We start from the raw sequence: 15,094 nt of genomic DNA, 5'->3' as shown, positions 1-15,094 counted from the left end.
TGTGGGCAGAACTGAAAAAGCATGTGCGAGCAAGAAGGCCTACAAACCTGACTCAGTTACACCAGCTTTGTCAGGAGGAATGGGACAAAATTCACCCAACATATTGTGGGAAGCTTGTGGAAGGCTACCTGAAACATTTGACCCAAGTTAAACAATTTAAAAGCAATGCTACCAAATACTAATTGAGTGTATGTAAACTTTTGACCCACTGGGAATGTGATGAAAGAAATAAAAGCTTAGATAAATCATTCTCTATATTATTATTCTGACATTTCACATTATTAAAATGAAGTGGTGATCCTAACTGACCTAAGACAAGGAATTTTTTCTAGGATTAAATGTCAGGAATTTTTAAAAACTGAGTTTAAATGTATTTGACTAAGGTGTATGTAAACTTCCCAACTTCAACTGTACATACAGTACTAGTCAAAAATTGGACACACCTACTCATTCAAGGGTTTTTCTACGGTTTTCTACATTGTAGAATAATAGTGAAGACAAAAAAAACTATAATATAACACATCATGTAGTAACCAAATCAAAATATATTATATATTTTAGATTCTTCAAAGTAGCCAGCCTTTGCCTTGATGACAGCTTCACACTCTTGGCATTCTCTCAACCAGCTTCATGGGGTAGTCATCTGGAATGCAATTCAATTAACAGGTGTGCCTTGTTAAAATATTTTTTTTTGAATTTATTTACTTCTTGATATGTTTGAGCCAATCAGTTGTGTTGTGACAAGGTAGGGGTGGTATACAGAAGATGGCCCTTGTTTGGTAAAAGACCAAGTCCATATTATGGCAAGAACAGCTCAAATAAGCAAAGAGAAACAACAGTCCATCATTACTTTAAGACATGGTAAGTCAATCTGGATCATTTCAAGAACTTTGATGTTTCTTCAAGTGCAGTCACAAAAACCATGAAGTGCTATGATGAAACTGGCTTTCATGAGGACTACCACAGGAAAGGAAGACCCAGAGTTACATTTGCTGCAGAGGATAAGTTCACTTTTTTTGTTACTACATGATGCCATATGTGTTATTTCATAGTTTTGACGTATTCACAATTACTCTACAATGTAGAAAAGTCCAACTGAAGAAAAACCCTTGAATGAGTAGGTGTGTCTAAACGTTTGACTTGTAATCTCCAAACACACAACAATGTATATCTTCAGACTGCGCAAATGCTGCGCCAGCCGACGCTCGACAATTCTAATTTGAAATAACACCCAGCTTGCTGTCATTAATGTACATTTTCCTAACCTTCGTCAAAATCGGGAATCCTCAAGTCATCGTTGTCGTCTAGTTTTCTCAAGTACTGGTAGACAAGGTTTTCTTTCTCTTGTTGGTTCGTAGCGTTGTCCAGGGCGTTGTCCAACTGGCTCTGGATTGGAAATAAAGCAGAAAGGTTGCACTTGGACGCCATCTTTCCAACCACAATTTCATTGGGTAAAGCCAATGCTACATTCTGCACCAGTATTTTTCAACCGTGACAAAATTAGCAATATTTAGTATATGGAATTCATTCATTCAAAAATGGTGCTCTCATTAATATAGGATATCTTGGATACATATTTATTTTAAAAGTGCATTTATATTTAAAAAAATAACTATGTAATTGTTTGGAAACTGCTGTTGTAATTCCTAACAATAGACGAGGGTGTCGTCAATAGTTACCACAGCCACAAAGTCATAAACCCCACCTATTTTCTGTAATGTATCTTCAACAAATATATATATTTTAAACCTAACCTTGGCAGTGTGGTTAACGTTATGCTTAACCGTAAGCACAAGTTAAGAACAAAAATACGTAGGTTTTTTTCATAAATGTTTTGACTTTGTGGCTGTGGTAACTAGTGGAAAACCAGGGCGAGAGCATCACCGTGATGTATCATGGGTAAATTGTGACTGACTGATGTACAAATAATATTTAGTAGTTATTCATGATGCACGGTGATGTATAGATCAGTCAGTCTTGAATCGCCTTTAGTCGATACGTTTCATACATTTTTACGAAATAGCAAATGTTTAGCATTGCATTGGCTTTAGGTCTGGTTGCTAGAGTTTCTTGTTGACAGGTTATTATTTAGAAAAAAATGCTAACACAATTAGCTGTTTTCGGTTTTGATTTGGTGATTGGAGGGGATGCAACTTTTCCAAAACGGTATGGAATGACATCATTTGACTTTTTGCAGGATGTTACAGAAAAACGCGGTTAAACAGGCTATATTGTAGCTACAACGAGGTGTTTTAAAACAGTGTCATTTTTTTCTGCTGCTTCAAATGTCAAAGAAAGATTTGGAAGATGACATATGGGAATATAAGCCTCTCAAGAAGAAGAAGAAAAGAAAGGACAAAGACACACCTGAAACTTTTAATGGACCCATGACTAAGTACAGACAAGCCTCAAAAAGTTTAACCAAAGGAGACACTTCTGTCCAAGTCAGAGATGTGAAGCTCACCAAAGTAGCTCCAAATAAAGCCCTCGGTGTGAAGGCAAATGAGTCTATTCAAAATAAACTTTCAACTCAAAATGTCGCCTTTCCACAGTCAACACAGGATAATGATAGTACACTTACTGCTGGAGAGAACGTGCACCAGGCATCTTCCACTGGAGGAAGTTACTGTCCGATCTGTCAGATGCCATTCTCTATATTGGTGGTGCAATCGCAAAGATGGCATGTCGCAGAATGTCTTGACACTCCTGGGGATGACCGCAAAGGTACAGTATTGTTGTTTCAGGTTGCGACGTGAGACGTTCCTCAATAAACTGGAACTGGATTTTTCTGAAATTCGACAGGCCTACATGAAAGGGCTTTATTTAGAGTTGGATGTTTGGTATATATTTGACATTTGTATGTAAAAGTATTGTTTAGAAAAAAAATCTTTAACAGGAATATTTGTAACATTTTCCCCTTACCCGGCCTCCTTTAGTGCTGCGTTCTTAACCAGGTGGGAATTGACCAGTTGTGAAGCTTTTATTTATTTCATCACATTCCCAGTGGGTCAGAAGTTTACATACACTAAATTAGTATCTGGTAGCATTGTCTTTTAAATTGTTTAACTTGGGTCAAACGTTTCGTGTAGCCTTCCACAGGCTTCCCACAATAAGTTGGGTGAATTTTGGCCCATTCCTCCTGACAGAGCTTGTGTAACTGAGTCAGGTTTGTAGGCCTCCTTGCTCGCACATGCTTTTTCAGTTCTGCCCACAATTTGTCTATAGGGTTGAGGTCAGGGCTTTGTGATGGCCACAAAGGACTTTGTCCTTAAGCCATTTTGCCACAACATTGGAAGTATGCTTGGGTCATTGTCCATTTGGAAGACCCATTTGCGACCAAGCTTTAACTTCCTGACTGATGTCTTGAGATGATGCTTCAATATATCCACATAATTTTCCTACCTCATGATGCCATCTATTTTGTGAAGTGCACCAGTCCCTCCTGCAGCAAAGCACCCCCACAACATGATGCAGCCACCCCCGTGCTTCACGGTTGGGATGGTGTTCTTCGGCTTATTTACCTTTATTTATTTACCTTTATTTACTGGCCAAACAGTTCTATTTTTGTTTCATCAGACCAGAGGACATTTCTCCAAAAAGTACAGTCTTTGTCCCCATGTACAGTTGCAAACCGTAGTCTGGCTTTTTTATGGCGGTTTTGGAGCAGTTGCTTCTTTCTTGCTGAGCGGACTTTCAGGTTATGTTGATATAGGATTCGTTTTTACTGTGGATACAGATACGTTTGTACCTGTTTCCTCCAGTATCTTCACAAGATGTGGTTGAAAAACGAGTTTTAATGACTCCAACCTAAGTGTATGTAAACTTCCGACTTCAACTGTATATACAGTACCAGTCAAAAGTATATTTGAGATTCCTCAAAGTAGCCACCTTTTACCTTCATGACAGCTTTGCACACTCTTCTCAACCAACTTCATGATGAATGCTTTTCCAACAGTCTTGAAGGAGTTCCCACATATGCTGTGCACTTGTTGGCTGCTTTTCCTTCACTCGGTGGTCCAACTCATCCCAAACCATTTGAATTGGGTTGAGGTTGGGTGATTGTGGAGGCCAGGTCATCTGATGCAGCACTCCATCACTCTCCTTGGCCAAATAGCCCTTACACAGCCTGGAGGTGTGTTTTGGGTCATTGTCCTGTTTGAAAACAAATGATACTCCCACTAAGTGCAAACCAGAAGGGATGGCGTATCGCTGCAGAATGCAATGACCCTTTGAAGAATCTAAAATACATTTGGATTTAACACTTTTTTGCTTACATGATTACATGTAGTTTTGATGTCTTCACTGTTATTTTACGATGGAGAAAATAATGATAAACCCTTTTTGACTGGTACTGTATGTCCTCCATGGAGGTATTGGAATTCTATGGGAAGGTCTGCTCAATCCAAGATTACAAACAACTGATAACAGCACTACCCCAAAAATGGAGGAGGCAGATGGAAGAGGTTAGGAACTGGTCTGTTTGCCCAATATAAAATATCAAATTTGGCAGAGGAACAGAATAGCATAAATAGGAAAGAATACAAGTTTCATTTGAGGACCAGGATGTTGACAGCTGTGCCATACAGATTGCAAAATAACTGGGAAGAGATTTTTGATATACCGATTCCATGGCACAGGGTGTCTGAGTTGATATATAAAATGACGCAAGATTCAACATTTCGTGCTTTTCAGCTAAAATGATTGTACAGAATTCTTGCCACCAACAAAATGTTGAATATTTGGGGCATAAAATCATCGCAGCTCTGCAGATTTTGTTGTGAGGATACAGAATAGACCATTTGTTCTGATATTGCCCTCAGGTAGTCTGTTTCTGGTCTCCGGTTCAGGAATGGCTGAAAGAGCATAATATTAATCTAAAATTGACACTAGAAATAGCATTGTTGGGAGATCTGGAGAGACCTGGTCAGTCAATTACTAATATTCTTAGTAGGGATGAACATATCGGTGCAAAGCTACCGTGCATACGTATATAACGTAGGTACATGACGTAATAACGCCACGTAAAGTTTTGCGCTACACATGCAACACAACATTCCTAACCTAGCCCACACAATGTCTGCTGTGTGGATCGAGCAGTCAAGAAGTCGAGCAGTCATTTGAAAGAGTAAGACAATTTCAGCGAGACAACTCAAAGGCGAAATCCATTAAAGCCAAGATAATGGAATTCATTGCCCTTGACAATCAACCGTTCTCTGTCGTGGGTGATGTTGGCTTTCGCCTACTAGTCGTGCACCGGTACACACTTGCAAGTGCCCTATTTTTCAGATGTTGCCCTACTAGAGTTACACAGTAATAACGTCACTGCTATTAGCTTCACGACATACATACTATGGAACGCCGTTTGGGACTTTGCTTGTCAAAAAAGATACAGTAGCACTGTCAAAGCTGTGCAAACACCGGCCACGAACGATGTGTTTACAATACTGCGTTGGTAATAAAGCATAATTTGTTCGACCGCAACTTATGGGGTAGCTAGCTTTAGCACCAATACAACCAGCCTGAAAACAATGACCAGTAGAAACTGCAGTCATTTTCATTATTCTAGTTTTAGCTAGGTTGCCACTTGTTGTTCACCTATTGAAATTGAACTTCAGTTCATGAAAATAAATAGCTAGCCAGCTACTTAACCCTGTTGCACAAAGCTAACGTTATAAGCAGCCAGTTAGCTTTATCTGGCTAGTGACGCTCGACCGGACTGCATTATGTGTTGTGAAGCTAGCCACAATAAGGATTAGGCACAATAGTGTAAGTTGCGGTTTGCCTTCAAAATAAAAGTATGACATTGACAGTGTAGCAAATTAATACAAATAGTAGAATTATGTCATACTTTTATTTTGAAGGCTAACCGCATAGTCCACTTGTGGCTAATCCTTATTGTGGGTAGCTTAACAGATGGGTCCGACCACCAAATAAGAACTGTCTTATAAATTATGCTTGTTTTAGAAGATGACACCTAGCTATATAGTAACAGGTGTCGTTTTGCTATGTCTTTGGGGGAAGAACATTGTTTGCATCCATGAGCTAGCTAGATTATTTTTTATGACCAGCACTGTAGGTGCGTGAGACAACTTTTCCAGCATCATAGCATACGTATCGATCAATCGTTGTGACGTATGAGTGATGGTGTAATAACTACGTTAAAAAAATGTATGAACGCGTTAAATTATTATGTGACGTGCAGTCATATTCAGGTGAATAGTAATATTCAGGTGAATAACCTTGGTCAACAAGGTTATTTGACACGTTAAATACTGTTATTTGACGTGTATTTTTTTGACACGCAAAGACCCAAACGGCGTTCTGTAGAAATCCTGTTTGAAAATGACTGAACATCGAAACAGCAAGCAAGTAAGTGAAATAAATTGAGGTTTTGATTATGTTTTACTGGTAACGGGGACAGTAAATGCAAATAAAATAGCTTGTGTGTGTGATTTTTATTTAACTCGGCATGTCAGTTGAGAACAAATTCTTATTTAAAATTACGGCTACCCCGGCCCAACCCGTACGACGCTGGGCCAATTGTGCGCCGCCCTATGGGACTCCCAATCACGGCCGGATGTGATACAGCCTAGATTCGAACCAGGGACTGTAGTGACGCCTCTTGCACTGAGATGCAGTGCTTTAGACCTGTGTGTGTTTGTTAAATTCTTACGGCTGAGATCCCGTTAACAGGATCGACTTGACAACAGCCAGTGGAAGTGCAGGGCGCCAAATTCAAACAACAGAAATCTCATAATTAAAATTCCTCAAACATACAAGTATTTTACACCATTTTAAAGATAAACTTGTTGTTAATCCCACCACAGTGTCCGATTTCAAAAAAGCTTTACGACGAAAGCACACCATCTGATTATGTTAGGTCAGTACCTAGTCACAGAAAAACACAGCCATTTTTCCAGCCAAAGAGAGGAGTCACAAAAAGCAGAAATAGAGAAAATGAATCACTAACCTTTGATGATCTTCATCAGATGACACTCATAGGACTTCATGTTACACAATACATGTGTTTTGTTTGATAAAGTTCATATTTATATCCAAAAATCTTAGTTTACATTGGCGTGTTATGTTCAGTAATGTTTTGCTTCCAAAACATCCGGTGATTTTGCAGAGAGCAACATACATTCATTATGCAGATAACATAATCAATCATGTCTAATATAGCAACAGGAGTAAGTATATTTCAAGTTATAACCCAACAATTCCAACTTCAATAAATTATTGTATTGAATTTCAGAAAGTTCCAAAAAAGCATGTCCTTTTTTTCCAGTTTCATGATGTCCCATGTCTATTTTATATTACATGCAAATGCCATTCTTAACCATAATCTCATATCCCTTGTAATTCCTAATCCTGCTCTGTCTTTGTGTTTTATGTCATGTGTGCAGAATGTCCCAATGGTATCCAGTGCTACTCCACCATTCTGAGCCACTACCAGAGATACAGCCACTCCCTGCTTGCCCACAGCCGAGCAACCAATGAGGCGCCCTGCCTCAGCTTGGAGTTGGTAACCAATGGCGGGGCCAATTTAAGCTTGGAAAGCTCACAGGACAGCCAAAGTTCTTCTCCTATTAACAGACACAGTGGAGCTACATCCCCCACAAAGCCAAATGCCCTTCTGCTGCTCCGGTCTCCTGCTCCAGAGGTAATCCGAAAAAAGAAAGGCTGGTCACCTTCTACCAAAGGCATGAAGTCTACCCTCCAAGACAATAAAACAAAAGTATTAACCCCCCATAAGGACAATAGTGGGGTTGAAGGCCTTGAGGGTGGTTTTGTCAAAGCAGAGCCCTCAGCTTCTAGTGATGATGAGATCTCCTATTCCCCCATGTCTGAGTTTCCCCAAGATATAGAAGTTAATGGGACACAACCAAAAAAAGCTCTATTTCCAAGCAGTATGTTAGAAGATGGGGAAAATAATGACTCAATGTTGTTGTTCAGTGATGGAGTCTCAAGTGATGAGTTATTTTCCAACCTTGTGGCTCATTCTGAAACGAATGAAGTTGTAGGTTCTCCAGTATTCAGCGACAGCCAGGTGGTATCGATTGGCTCATTAGTGCATAGCAATCACCTACCTAGCTTGTCAAGAGAAGAGCATACAGAGGATAACTGTAATGCCTTCAGTGCTAAGCCTCCACTCCAGTCTGCAAAAAGTATAGTATTAGAAAGCTTACGGGAGAGCCTGTTCAGCCCAAGCAGCAATTGCAGCCTACATTCCAAAAGCTTGGATCAGTGCCCCGCTCACACAAACACGGAGTTGAACATGTCATTACCTCAAGTGCCTCCATCTTCCCAAGCTTCCCCCACCCAACAATTTCAGGCAACCATGACAACTAGGAAGGGCAAGGGCAAGGCCTCTGGGCTCAAACAGACAGACATTGGGGTGTTTTTTGGGCTCAAGCCCCTGAAGGACAAAGGGAAGGAGCAAGAGGCTGGGAACGTTTTACCTGGGGTGAGTCTCCATCAGGGTCCTGTACTTGAAGAGCGCAAAGGGGACCATGGAGGACGTCAGAGGAAAGGCAGAAGTGCAAATGCCACGGAGACCCCTAAAGTTGGAGTGAGATCAGACGGTGGAAGTACACAGACTCCAAGTGAGGGAGGTAGGAAGAGGTGGAACAGGGGGAGAACCGATGGAGAGCAAAGGGAGTCCAAGCGATGCCCGTTTTATAAAAAGATTCCAGGTGAGTTGGTCGGTGACTAGTGTAAGTAGCATGCAGTGTGCCCTGTGGATGGCTAATTGGTAGAGGTCGACCGATTTTATGATTTTTCAACACTGATACCGATTATTGGAGGACCAAAAAAGCCGATGCCGATTTTTATATCCCTATTTGTAATAATGACAATTACAACAATACTGAATGAACAATGAACACTTTTATTTTAACTTAATATAATACATCAATAAAATAAATTGTCTCAAATAAATGAAACATGTTCAATTTAGTTTAAATAATGCAAAAACAAAGTGTTGGAGAAAGTAAAAGTGCAATATGTGCCATGTAAAAAAGCTAACGTTTAAATTCCTTGCTCAGAACATGAGAACATATGAAAGCTGTTGGTTCCTTTTAACATGAGTCTTCAATATTCCCATGTAAGAAGTTTTAGGTTGTAGTTATTATAGGACTATTTCTCTATACCACTAGTATTTCATATACCTTTGACTATTGGATGTTCTAATAGGTACTTTAGTATTGCCAGCCTAATCTCGGGAGTTGATAGGCTTGAAGTCATAAACAGCGCAATGCTTGAAGCACAGCGAAGAGCTGCTGGCAAACGCAGTAAAGTGCTGTTTGAATGAATGCTTACGAGCCTGCAGCTGCCTACCACCGCTCAGTCAGACTGCTCTATCAAATCATAGACTTAATTATAATAACACACAGAAATACGAGCCTTAGGTCATTAATATGGTCAAATCCGGAAACTATCATCTCAAAAACAAAACGTTTATTCTTTCATGTATTGTTTTGACAAGCAAAGACCCAAACGGCGTTCTGTAGAAATTAGAGGTCGACTGATTATGATTTTTCAGCGCCGATACCGATTATTGGAGGGCAAAAACCGATGCCGATTAATTTTAAAAAATCCAATATATATATATATCATACACACACATTTTTGTAATAATGACAATTGCAACCATACTGAATGAACGATGAACACTTTTATTTTAACTTAATTTGTCACTTCAGAGCTGTGTGTGTGTGTATTTATATACACACACACACACACACACACAGCTCTGAAGTGACAATGATACTGAAGAGTCTGCTTAGGAGACAAATACTCTCAACTGTTTGAATAAAAATAGAGTTTAAGTTACCTGTGATGAATGTTGAAAACAAAAACTGTAATTTCTATATGCAGGAAATCCTTTTTTAATAATGGGCATGGTAAGAATTGACAACCAAAGTGCGAGTCATAATTCCCATGACACCTAGCAAAATCTGAAAAGCAGTTCCTTCATTTATTCCATAGGATATTTTTAGATTCACTTAAAATAAGGTCTGTGTTTCGTGTAGGCTTACACCACCCTGCCAATTTTATAACTGTGTAGATATCCATAGGACAAGGTAACTCTGATCAATATTGGCTAAGTATAAGCGAAGATTTAAAAAAACAAATTGTAGAGTGGATTTATGAAAATATGTTGACAAACATCACCTTATCCTAGTGAGATTTACACGGGTATCAAAACGCCGAGGCGGTTTAAGCCTGCACGAAACACAGACCTTATTTGAAGTAGATCAAGACATTCTCTATGGAAGACATGAACGGTAAAATAACTAAGGAACCCCTTTCAAGTTCAGCCGCAAGTTATTACAGGAATTATAACGCGTCGACTATTTCTCTCTAAACCATATACCTTTGACTAATCCGGAAACTATCACCTCGAAAACAAAACGTTTATTCCATTCCGTATTTTATCTAACGGGTGGCATCCATAAGCCTAAATATTGCTGTTACATTGCAGAACCTTCAATGTTATGTCATAATTACGTAAAATTCTGGCAAATTAGTTCGCAACGAGCCAGGCTGCCCAAACTGTTGCGTATACCCTGACTCTTCGTGCAATGAACGCAAGAGAAGTGACACAATTTCCCTAGTTTAATATTGCCTGCTAACATGAATTTCACATATTGTATTGATTTTAAGGCATTGATATTTATGGTTAGATACATTCGTGCAACGATTGTACTTTTTTCGCAAATGTGCTTTTGTTAATTCATCCCCAGTTTGACGAAGTTGGCTGTCTTTGTTAGGAAGAAATAGTCTTCACACAGTTCGCAACGAGCCAGGCGGCCCAAACTGCTGCATATACCCTGACTCTGTTGCACAGAACGCAAGAGAAGTGACACAATTTCCCTAGTAAAAATAAATTCATGTTAGCAGGCAATATTAACTAAATATGCAGGTTTAAAAAATATATACTTGTGTATTGATTTTAAGAAAGGCACTGATGTTTATGGTTAGGTACACATTGGTGCAACGACAGTGCTTTTTTCGCGAATGCGCTTGTTAAATCACCCGTTTGGCGACGTAGGCTGTGATTCAATGATAAATTAACAGCCACCGCATCGATTTTATGCAACGCAGGACGAGCTAGATAAACTAGTAATATCATCAACCATGTGTAGTTAACTAGTGATTATGTTAAGATGGATTGTTTTTTATAAGATATGTTTAATGCTAGCTAGCACCTTACCTTGGCTTCTTGCTGCACTCGCATAACAGGTAGTCAGCCTGCCACGCAGTCTCCTCGTGGAGTGCAATGTAATCGGCCATGATCGGTGTCCAAAAATGCCGATTACCGATTTTTATGAGAACTTGAAATCGCCCCTAATTAAATCGGCCATTCCGATTTAATCGGTCGACCGCTACTAATTGGTAGCAGGAACAACCTCCTGAAATCACTTAACACACTGCTAACAATGTGCAGTCGGAGACTGGCGTAGGCTATTCACAGGAAAGTATTATTAAACGGACTTATGGGGGACTTTTTGAAGATAGCCACCCCTAGCGCCTTTCCATGAAACGTATTGTATTATACCTTAGTCTCCGACTGTAGATAGCTTAGAATACTGCTAGCAATATCAAGATGTTCCTGCTAACCCTATGCTACAGTGCAAAAGGTTTAGGCCTACCTGGCTTTAGCGTGCGTTTAAGGCAAAATACATTTTAAAAAAGTGCAAATTCCAGTCAGCTCCAGGAGAGCTAAATCAAGAGCGCCTAGTGGAAATCTGCACATATAAAACTCATTTTATTCTGCAACATGTTTTTCTCAAGTATGTCTGGAAGTGACTAGTGTCCTTCTCATGGCCTTATTGTCTAAAGCTGTGTTGTAATACTCACACTAACCGTACTATTTGTGATGTAAATTGAGTATATAGTATGGATATAGTTAGTATGCCAAAGTTCACGAATGTCGTACTAAATTTGCCAATATACAAAGTATACAACCAGTGGACACTATTTCCGTGCTTTTAGGGCCCATAATGCAATTCTTAAAAAAATGGGCGTTGCTTCACAACATTTTCAGATTTGAAGAAAATGGCGGAAAATATGCAGACAAAGTCCGAGAGCGGATACAAATTCATTGCTTTAACTAATTATGACTAAAGTTAAGAAAATGTTGAGCAATGTAATAAAATAATGCCGTTTGAAATAAGTTGTTGGCTGACAATTTGTTACATTAGAGCAGTATGTAACGTTAGTTGGCTACTAATACATCGAACTTGCCAGGCAGTATATTAACTAACTATAACTACCCAATGTTTATTGACTTGATCATTCTTAGCTAAGTGGTATAGTCGTTGTGCGTTCAATGGACATTGTTAATTCTGGCTATCTACTCTGATTTCAGAGCACTCTCGTCGGAACGGGTGTTGAGCGTTCGTAAATGCATCAGTTATTCTGTGCTTTGGCACACTCGGTGCGTTCCTAAATTCACTCTGGCTATCTACTCCGATTTCAGAGCACACTCGTCTGAGTTTGCCTAAGCGCAGAATAACTGATGAATTTACTGAACGCTTAACACCCGTTGAATATGGCCGTGTCAGTAAACTTCGGCAAAAAAGTGTAATTAAAATGTTGCCAACAGCAGTTCATCACCAACGCTCTGGATAACATGAAAACAGCCTAACCAGCTCTACTAGGGTGAGTAAAATGGTCAGAGTAAGGTGTTCTCGAATTTTTTTTTGTCTGGAAGTAGCTAGCCAACGTTAGCCAGTTAGCTTGGGTGCTTGACTCCCGTTGAATGCTCGGTTCAACCCTACACCTCAGCCAGAGCGTCCATTGTGCGCTCTCAACGCTCTGAATTTACAAATGAACAATCTGACAACACTCTGGATTTACGAACGCCCAGAGCGTACTCTGGTACTCCAGATTGAATGAATTTACGAACACACCCGGAATTGTAAAATGTCTAGTAAGTCATTTGTTATGCTAACAAGCTAGCCAGAGGTTGCATAGCAACAACATCAACTTCCGGTAGACAGGTGAAGCGCTAGTACGCTCAACTGAAACGATGCCGTTTGTTTATAGTATACTAAAATTAACTAATAGTATGTAGTATACATTGTTAGTATGGGTATTCAAACACAGCTTTATTTTTTTCTCTCTTTTTGCACAGGCACTAAGTTAGCTGTGGATGCTTTTCAGTATGGGCTGGTTGAGGGCATCACCACTTACTTCCTCACACACTTCCATTCAGACCACTATGGAGGCCTGAAGAAGAGCTCTACATTCCATATCTACTGTAACAGCGTAAGGGCACTTCCCAACTAAAACAGATGGAACATGTGGGGCAATGCATGCTGTCAATCAATTATATATTTTTTTATAATTTTGATTGCGTCAGGAATCCCAATAGAGAGTTGGGGCCAAGCAGAGACGGCAAGGGTGGCTTGTCTCTCCAGTACCTTGCCGTTCACCTTCCCATCCCTGGGCCAGACTCAATCATAAGACTGACTGAAGAGATAAGTCTTCAGTCTTAACTTAACCACTCTCAAATTCATAGACAGAGCTATGGATGCAAGGACTGACCATCCATGATACCAATATTATAGTTTTAACCATGTTTGGAGGCTATATAGTATTTGTTTACATTTACTTTGTTTACAAACATTGGAGTAAAACAAGCTTATATTATAGGTTCTGATGGGGTACAACAGTTGAACTAAGCTCATGAGACATTTAGAAGTTATATTCGTCAAGAATTAATGGGTATATATCATAAATGTATAAGTTAAAAAATGGATGTAGGAACTGCAGATTGCCCCTTTAAAGGGCAGCTGAACTCACTGATTTCACCTTAGTTTTTGACCTCATTAAGTAAAACTTGATTTGGGTCTTAGGCAGTGGTGGAAGAAGTACCCAAATGTCCTACTTCAGTAAAAGTAAAGATACCTTCATAGAAAGTGACCCAAGTAAAAGTGAAAGTCACCCAGAACAATACTACTTGAGTAAAAGTCTAAGTATTTGGGTTTTAAATATTCTTAAGTATAAAATGTAAATGTAATTGCTAAAATATACTTAAGTATCAAAAGTAAAATTATAAATCTTATCAAATTCCTTATATTAAGCAAACCAGATGGCACCATTTTTATTATTTTTTTTATTATTGACTCAAGACATTTCAGCTTTCATTTGTGATAAATTTGGAAAAACATAATTCCACTTTGACAATATGAGGTATTGTGTGTAGGCCGGTGACAAAACAATCCCAATTTAATTTATTTAAAATTCCGGCTGTAACACAACAAAATGTGGAAAAAGTCGAGGGGTATGAATACTTTCTGAAGGCACTGTATATGTGGTCCGGCACTGCAGCCCATTTATTGACCGCTCACAGCTGTGCGTCTCCCCAGATCACAGGTAACCTGGTGAAGAGTAAGCTGAGGGTGGCTGAGCAGTACGTCCACATCCTGCCCATGAACACCCAGGTCACTGTGGATGGGTTGAAGGTCACACTGCTTGACGCCAACCAGTGAGTATGAAGAAATCAAAGGGCTTTAAATAGACTGTGAATTGTTGACCCATCTTGCCTCTTCTTCCCTATATTAGTATGAAAAATGTCATATGGTGAGAATTCCACTCAGGCTATCGGAGTGTGCGGTGAAACAATTACCATACAGAACCTATCCATTCCTTTCACATCTACTGGTCTTCTTAGGGGGTCGGATTCTATTTGGCATTCAGAAACGGTCTTGAGTTGTGATATGTTACCTGGTCCTCTCCTCTCTGCCAACAGCTGTCCAGGAGCTGCCATGCTGCTGCTGTTCCTGCCCGATGGCCAGACTGTGCTTCACACGGGAGACTTTAGAGCTGACCCTTCTATGGAGGCCTACCACGAGCTGCTGAGCTGCCGAGTCCAGACACTCTACCTAGACACCACGTTAGTTTTTTAAGCTAGGGTTAGGCTAAGGGTAGAGCCATGGTGTGGACATGAAACTATGTGTAGGGTTTGAGTTAGGGTTGAGCCAGGCTGTTGACATGAAGCCACTGTTAGGGTTATGGCTAGGGTCAGGCTTGAGTCGGGGTGTGGTCATGAAGATAGGGTTAGGGTTGAGCTGGGCTGTGA

The 15,094-nt window shown here is 39.8% G+C and overlaps 2 protein-coding genes across 3 annotated transcripts in view; one reads left to right on the top strand and one right to left on the bottom strand.

Annotated features, from left to right (window-relative positions):
* nhlrc2 (NHL repeat containing 2) overlaps nt 1-1,465 on the bottom strand; it is a 39,614-nt gene extending 38,149 nt beyond the window's left edge. Inside the window, exon 1 of the mRNA XM_071346983.1 lies at nt 1,266-1,465. Within this exon, the coding sequence (XP_071203084.1) occupies nt 1,266-1,428 (163 nt within the window). The 5' untranslated portion in view covers nt 1,429-1,465. The remainder of the gene's footprint in view (nt 1-1,265) is intronic.
* dclre1a (DNA cross-link repair 1A (PSO2 homolog, S. cerevisiae)) overlaps nt 744-15,094 on the top strand; it is a 30,110-nt gene continuing 15,759 nt past the window's right edge. The window contains exons 1-5 of one of the 2 annotated variants that reach the window (XM_071346982.1): nt 744-861; nt 7,407-8,696; nt 13,145-13,278; nt 14,382-14,500; nt 14,765-14,908. In XM_071346982.1, coding sequence (XP_071203083.1) covers nt 801-861; nt 7,407-8,696; nt 13,145-13,278; nt 14,382-14,500; nt 14,765-14,908 — 1,748 coding nt within the window. In that variant the 5' untranslated portion in view covers nt 744-800. Of the gene's footprint in view, nt 862-1,440; nt 2,725-7,406; nt 8,697-13,144; nt 13,279-14,381; nt 14,501-14,764; nt 14,909-15,094 lie in introns of those variants that run through there. The other variant, XM_071346981.1, reaches the window with a different exon arrangement.

This window comes from Salvelinus alpinus, chromosome 17 (assembly GCF_045679555.1).
Source record: "Salvelinus alpinus chromosome 17, SLU_Salpinus.1, whole genome shotgun sequence".
NCBI classification, from domain to species: Eukaryota; Metazoa; Chordata; class Actinopteri; order Salmoniformes; family Salmonidae; genus Salvelinus; species Salvelinus alpinus.
This window is presented reverse-complemented; position numbering and strand designations above follow the sequence as displayed.